The sequence below is a fragment of the Diaphorina citri genome, unplaced genomic scaffold (assembly GCF_000475195.1).
Source record: "Diaphorina citri unplaced genomic scaffold, Diaci psyllid genome assembly version 1.1 scaffold1653, whole genome shotgun sequence".
In the NCBI taxonomy this organism is placed as follows: domain Eukaryota; kingdom Metazoa; phylum Arthropoda; class Insecta; order Hemiptera; family Psyllidae; genus Diaphorina; species Diaphorina citri.
Window position 1 is genome coordinate 46,969 of NW_007379079.1, and position 8,062 is coordinate 55,030.

Sequence of the window (8,062 nt, forward strand, 5' to 3'; positions counted from 1 at the left end):
AACTATTTAAAAATAAATTGGAAAATTATTAAAATAAAAATGAAAATAAGACAGTAGGTGTAGTATGTAGTGATTTAGATTGATTAAATGTAAGATGACACAGTTTTTGGTGTATAATTTCGATAGTAATTCTCAATAACTTTTATTTTATTATTTTTATTTTACATTATCGAATTTGCTTTTTTTCTCCGCCATGTTAAATTTATTTGAGAAATTCAATTTTTAAATGTCAAGAAAGAACAAGAAAAATGAGATCAAACCATGAAAGAAAAACCGAGAAAATTCAACTTTTATTTTTCCCTAATAAGAAATACCTACGAGTAAAGTATATTCTAATGCTTATAAGTTAAATTCTTAATAACAACTATTGTTTAAATAGTTTAAAACCTAACTAAGTTTATTTTCAAAAGTTGTATTTTAAAAATCTATCACATTTAAGTATAAAATAAAGAAATAACTATAACGTATAAATAACGATTTATTATCAAAAGGAAAAAGGAATAAAAAAGAAGAAAAGAAGGAACAGAGAAAAATAAAGGAACAGAAAAATAATTGAAGAAATAAAGGAAGAGGGAGAGAAGGAACTAAACGAAGGAAGGAAGAAAGAATTTTTGAAAGAAGAAATAACTTGGAATAAATAAACAAAGAAATATTTGACTGCATAGTGCATACCTACTTTCATATTTTACCCTACTACTTTGAACAGATTTTTTTTCTCTAACAAAATACACGGAAAAATCTGCCTTAAATGGAATCCAAGGAGCACTCCTTGTTTAAAAATTCCCTGAAATTCTTTAGCATTTAAGGAGTTTGCTTTTAAAAAGAAAGGCAATGCATTAAAATTTAAGTAATTCTGTTGTAATCTTCAGAATCGACGCCTAGTTTCCTTAATTTTTAAGGCGGATTTTTTTCAGTGTACCTATGTATTTGTAGGTCCCTACCTATTTTTAGGATGTAGGATGAATTTTTAGGGACAACAGAAAAAAAAATGTTTCGATATTTTTTGATGTTATCATCTAATTTCTATTTATTTTCTTTCGCCATTTACATGTAAATAATAGGTATTACATTCTCAAATAGAATAGGCTCCTCACTTTTTCATCCTGTCCAAATCCTTTCGCCTCACTTCAAAAGGAAGCTATTTTTTCCCCCTCAAATTCCCGGGACCTCAAAGTACTGCACCTACAAGAACAACGTCCAAAAAGGTAAGTAATCCCAAAAAGAGAAAAGCCTGTAAAACTGTTTTACAAAGGTCTAAATTAGACCGCTCTAGTAGATCAGTGCCAAAAATGTTAAAGAAATTGGTACAAAAAATCAAATTTTATTTTTGTCGGCCAAAATTAACTAAAAAAAGTGAAAAACAATCTATCCGTTATTTAAGAGCGGTATCCTAAAAAAATCTTGTTGGCCAAAATTAACTGAAAAAGTAAAAAAGAACCTTCGCTATTGGCAGCGGTATCAAAAAATCGGTCTATCTATGTCATCAATCCGTGGATCGGTATTTATTTTATTTTTTTTTTATTTCTTTTTTTAGTAATAATAAAAAAATAAAACAATATTATGCATTTATAATTATTTTGAATTTTACAATTCAATACTTAAAAAAAAAAAAAAAAAAAAAAAAAAATGTCTACAAGTCTCAATTTACGAAAGGTTTTAATTTACGAGTAACATATGACTATACACACAGTAGAATTAAATGGGTTAATTTTTATTAGTTAATATAATTATAGAATATAATATTTCGAATAATTTTATTTATGGTACAACAAAGTGAATTTACATTGTGAAACCCCTTTACGTCATAGAGTGGAGAATCCTTCGGTAGATTTTTTTTTTTACTTGGAAGTCATGTCTAGCTGATGACTTCGAATAAGAACGAAACGTGTCCTGCTTGGAAAGCAGGCCTTTTTTTAGTAATTTTATTAGTGTCATAATTAGGTATAAGCTATAAGGGTATAGCTACATAGTTTCGATTGGTGATAATTATTAATTTTATTATATGTTATTGTAAGATTTATAGGTATTTTGTTATTAAAAAAAAGGTACTCCACCCTTAGCCCGCGGATGAATGAGAACAAAATCCCCTCTCTTTCTGGTTCAATTAAGGAGCCCTGCTTTTAATTTCCTGACCATTGGCAGACATAAATTTTCAGGGCGTAAAATGGGGTTTTCACTTTAAAAATAAAACTTATTCCTAAAAATTTCCTTGACTAAAAGCTAAAAGTACCTAAGCTTAATTGTAATCTAATATTTATAAAATTTATATTTTGATTTTTTTTTTTTTTTTTTTTTTTTTTTTTTAAAAATTTGTTTTACGAAATCGTGGCGGCCAATTTTTGGTCACAAATTTTCCATCTTAAAATACTCCCCGTGTAATCAGGAACTGTTCACACAGGCCACAAGGGAATGAATTCGTTTGAACTTAATCTTACGAAAAACCTCCTTGGACTCAATTATTTCATGTTGCTTCTAGTATTCGAACCGCAGTACCCTTGTCTGGATGGATGCCTCGGTAACTTTGTGAAGGTCCATATTGAATGTAGATAGCGAAATAACTGTTACACTTCACAGGTAGGTATGTTTATTATGAATCCTATTGGCAACTGCTCTATTGGACCTGTTATCACTTCTATTTTAAAATTTGAACTTTTAAAGTGAACAAGGGTTATTACCTATTTGTCATTTATTAAATTAAAGTTTCTTCCAAAATCCCTCTGTAAAAAAAAACGGTAACTCGTAACTATTTTTTTTTTTTTTTTTAATTTATTGACAAACCGGGTCTTCGGGTCTACAGTCTATGTTGACTCCATCTTGATGCAAGAAACAGCATAAACCGTACGTATATTAACACAAAAAGGACTTTGGAAAATCGATAAATCCAATGTGGATTTTAACATAAAATTGTAAACATAAAAAAATGTCTAGAAATCCAATAGTTTTTAAAAAGTTGTGTGTCTATGAATGGTGGAAAATCTAGAAGACACAAAGCTTCTAGAATTCTAGATCTTTGAAGCTTATATTCCAAGCAAAAGACCAGACGTAGGTATGTATGTGACCTTATTTCAAACATTGACTTAAAGGCCAATAAAGTGGAAGTTATTTAACTTAACATAAAAGGTTTTTTGAACCATTTTCTGCGGGCAGTTATCCTTGAAATGTATGTACTGAATTTTATTACGAAAATGTACGGGATTTCAATACGAAAATGTAAAGAATTTTATTACGAAATTGTAAGGAATTTCAATACGAAAATGTACCAATTTTATTATGTACGAAAATAATGTACGGAATATTTGAGTTTATATTTAAGAATTTTAAGCGATTACATGGGCAGTACATATTCGGAAATAAAGAAAATACATTTAAAACTAAAGGATGATCTCAATTGTTTTTGTTCTCATCTGAATTTGGGATTCATTTTTGATACGACATAGGATCAGTTCTGATTGACACTTTCTCCTAAACATAAACTGTCTGAAAATATCTCTTTCTAGACCCTTGTCTTTCTTTAAAACAATAAAATATAAAACATTTGTTTTATCCATAAATTATTATTAGTTAAAATTAAATTAGATACATTAGATTGAGAATTATATTCTTGACACACACATATTTGTAAAATAAATTTTAAAGAAAAAAAAAACGCAGTTTAGATATTTAGAAATAAAACATAGGTGCATAAAGTATGGGTTAATTTGATTTGTATTTTACAAGGTAAGGTATTAGGTTCAATATTTAGTTCAGATTTATAATTCATTTTGTACTCGTGTGCTATTTTGGGGATAATTTTTATTGTGTACTAAATTATGCATGAATTTGTATTTTTAGTGGACGTGCTGGTATAACAATAAATTTTCTTTTTGTTATTAGGATATCCTATATTCCTATAATAATACTATTATTAGGTATGGTGTTGTTTTTGAGAGCCTTTGTTTAAAAATATTAGAGGACCGGTATATCCAAAAAATTATAGGTACCTACGTTAGATAGATAGGAAATATGGGGCAAAAAAGGAGGAAAAATTATCAATTTTAATTTTTTTGGTGGATGTGTCATTTTTACCATTAACTGTTCGAGTAGAATTGTAACCAGTGACATGTTGATTCTGTAGCTATGATATTTTAATTAGGTACCTGTTAATTTATTTAATGACTAATTTATTCAATTTATTTTTGAAATCTTCTTCTTGTAGTGCCTTATCCGTTGCGGATGTTGGCGACCAGCTTGGCAAGTTTGATTTTATTTACAGCTATGCGAAATAGTTTGAAATATTGTTTTGATTTGGTAGCTGGCTATTTTTTATTTTTTTTTATTCTTTTCATAAATGGAACAGGTCATGATTATTTATTTATTTATTTAATTAGGTATTTATTTATTACTTTATTTAAAGTGTGGTTCTCAGTAGGTATGATACCAGAACTTTTTTTCACTCGACCAAGACCCTTCATAAAATTATTAATTTATTACCTATGATAAGTTGATAACATACTAGCATAGCAAATTTAATAACCACTTTTCATTTTTATTTTATTTTATTTACCAATTTATTTATTATCTTTTTTTTTTAAGTGTGTCAGCAATATAAATCAATCAACGATTGACTGACAATCATATAGTGATCTTTTCGACGAAATAACGTACTAATATTTTAACGTATAAAAGATTAACATTTCGAAAACAATAAAATATCGAACTATGTTCTCTAATAAAAAATAATAAAATTAACAAAATTTTTATTGAATACTAAATCGTAAACATTAGTTAATAAATACCTATGCTTAATATTAGTGTCTGTACAGGATGTCTTTGTTAGGTTGCTTTGCAGTATGCTTAATTTTTTTGCCAAATAGATTATCGCTTAGCCCTACAGTTTCGGGCTTTGTCCGTATATGCTAGTGCCGTGTTTCGGGATTTGTCCGTATTTACTACTGTCATTTCGGACTTTGTTCGAATTTATCACTGTCGTTTCGGGCTTTGTTCGTATTTACCACTGCCGTTTCGGGCTTTGTCCGTATTTGCCACTGGCATTTTGGGCTTTGTCCGTACTTATCACTACCATTTTGGTTTCGGGCTTTGTCCGTATTTACTACTGTCATTTCGGGCTTTGTTTGTATTTACCTGTACAATTTTGGACTTTGTCCGTGACAAACTAAAACAATTTTTACAACGCATTCTCTATAACAATAGTACCTATCTAACGTAGGTAAGTTATTGCCTTTTTTTTCCTCTTTATATTGCCCAGTAATATTTTTTTTTCTGCCTTTATCTTCTTCTCTACCCTCTATTCTTTAGCTTTTTTTTTTTTTTTTTTTTTTTTTTTTTTCCAGCTTTGTCCGTACTTATCACTACCATTTTGGTTTCGGGCTTTGTCCGTATTTACTACTGTCATTTCGGGCTTTGTTTGTATTTACCTGTACAATTTTGGACTTTGTCCGTGACAAACTAAAACAATTTTTACAACGCATTCTCTATAACAATAGTACCTATCTAACGTAGGTAAGTTATTGCCTTTTTTTTCCTCTTTATATTGCCCAGTAATATTTTTTTTTCTGCCTTTATCTTCTTCTCTACCCTCTATTCTTTAGCTTTTTTTTGTTACCAATTTTATCCCACAATTTAAAATCTTAATCCAATATCTGCCTTATTTACTTCACAAATTTTATTGGAAGTCTTCTTATTGCTTTTCTTGTTACTCTAATATCTTGAGTAAAAAAAAAAATATCAATTTCTCAAAAAGTGCACTGAAATCTGAAAAGTTCAAAGTGCAATTTCCAGCGGCCCTCTTTTCAATGACACAATATTCATTCAGAATCCAGAGTGATACCTAATATACACGGGCAATAAAATAATAAAATCCAACTTTTAGAGATTTTTGTCTTAATATCTTATTCTTAATTTTAATACCGGTTCAAATCTGAGCACAAATCTTCAATCTGACAGCACATGTATTTTCACAATAATTGAAGACTTCAATCAACAATATTCCCATCAAATTCTCATTTAAAACTTCCGGTTAGGAATAACAGACAACAATTTTTAATACAAACAATGGTTCATTGAAAGGCTCTAATAAAAACGTGGCATTTAAAACATTACAGTAGAATTATTTAATAATTAAAGAATATTTTAGTATGAATCAAACGACCATTCAAAGATTTTTCGAAAGAATTTGACTCACGTAACAGTTTCAATTAAAGATATCCCAGGGTGGCGTACTTTTTCACGAAGGGTGTGTTCACTTTACAGGACTCTCTGAAAATTGGAAAAGACGGAAGTTAAATAGAAAGAAAAGGAATTGAGAAAATCTCAAGTTGGGATTGTGGTGTTCCTCAAGGGGGCCATTTTGCGCCCTTTTTTTCTGAGTTGGTATAAGCGCTCGCCGTATGGTCAGGAGATTGTGAGTTTACATGTATCCCAGCAAACAGGACCGTATTCACCCTTTTTTTTCTAGGTACAAGAGAAATATAGCTTTCTATTTTGGACAGAACAACACTTACCTCCTTGTGTATTATGCTGTTAAACCCATAAAATACTCGAGACCTTGTGTTAGTCTGCTTGGGTAAATTGACTTTTTAGTCTCACTCGAGCAGGATTAAATCTATTCTATTACCTCTAACATCATTCACGTCTATCTAGACTTTTAGAGCGCCCTCCTGTTTACCAGGCGAGCGCCTTGACCACTACACCACCGAGGCAAATACTCGAGACCTTGTTTAGTCTGCTGGGGTAAATTGACTTTTTAGTCTCACTCGAGCAGGATTAAATCTATTCTATTACCTCTAACATCATTCACGTCTATCTAGACTTTTAGAGTACTACATAAACTTACTCGTCTTCCCAAGGACACACCTCGGTGTTTTTCTCCGGGACTCCCCCTACCGCACCCTCCTCTTCCGTTTGACCTTCAACTTGACCTTGAGAGCAAATGGAAAAGAAAGAAAATTGAATAAATATGCTCTCAACTAAGAACTTCCATTTAAAGGTAATGTTACACCAAGTGCGCATCTTTTTCCACAAACATTGGCTTGCAAACAGCGTTCATGTGTGCTTGTGTGCGCGGAGTTGATCCGGCTGCTGTTGGTTTTTCAGGTAATGTTACACCAAGCGCGCATTGTTTGCAAACGAATGGTAGGTACCCATAATTATTTTTCTGTAGCTTTAAGTTAGGGACTCACTGTACAAATGGGTAGCCCCCGTGAATTAAAATAAAAAAAAATACAAAGGTCATATAATATTATGACCTTTAGTATGGGTAATCTAACTTTAATTTGAAGATAAATGATCCATCCTTAAGATATTTCATATTAGTTGTAATCTTAGTAATTTATTATCAAACTGTGGATTATTTAACATGTAGGAATTGTATTGTAGAATTGTTCTTACAAATAAATGAAGTATCATTACAAATTTCAAAATTACCTTCACCCGTTTGACCTTCACTCTGACCTTGACCCTCTTCAGGGAGCGACGCGCTCTCGCCGACGCCAGAGACGCTAATGAGCGGCGCACCGTGCGCGCTCGACGCGGAGTGTTTGCGCAGGGGCGTCAAACTGGTGGGCGTGGTTATGGAGCGCTTCCGTTCCTCTAGACCAATGGGGGAGCTGCTTGCCAGCTTGGGTGAGCCGGGCGTGGCGAGGTCACCTGGAATAGAATGGATATTTGTGAACGATTTAAAAAAAGACAAGTGTTTCACCATAGTTTCTATTTCGTAGCAATGAAACAACTGCTACATTAGACGCATGTGGTCTGTGTCGTAGCATGCCTCTCATCAGAATGTGAATTTTTCGTGCCTGAGTGGGCATCACATTAGGCTTGCATACCGGGGGTCCTGGGTTTGATTTCCGGCGGAGTTTTTCTGTTCTGTGCTTGAAATTTGGGCTGCTCTCATTCTCTCAAGTCTCGTGAGGATACCTAATTGAATCGCTACTAGCTACTTTATGGCTATTGATTGCAAAGGAGGCTTCTGTTAATCCTGTGATATCCACTAACGTTGTCATTTTTTTTTTTTTTTTTTTTTTTTTTCTTTTTGTCCGTTTGACACTCCGGACAGTGTGTTTTT

General features: G+C 31.7%; 1 protein-coding gene across 1 annotated transcript in view; it reads right to left on the reverse strand.

The window, feature by feature from the left end:
• Window positions 1-5,627: 5,627 nt before the first annotated feature.
• Window positions 5,628-8,062, reverse strand: part of LOC103516744 (regulator of G-protein signaling 11) — a gene marked incomplete at its 5' end in the record, with an annotated part of 13,774 nt that continues 11,339 nt past the window's right edge. The window contains 3 exons of the mRNA XM_017447191.2: window positions 5,628-6,255; window positions 6,833-6,917; window positions 7,423-7,644. Coding sequence (XP_017302680.2) covers window positions 6,195-6,255; window positions 6,833-6,917; window positions 7,423-7,644 — 368 coding nt within the window. The remainder of the gene's footprint in view (window positions 6,256-6,832; window positions 6,918-7,422; window positions 7,645-8,062) is intronic.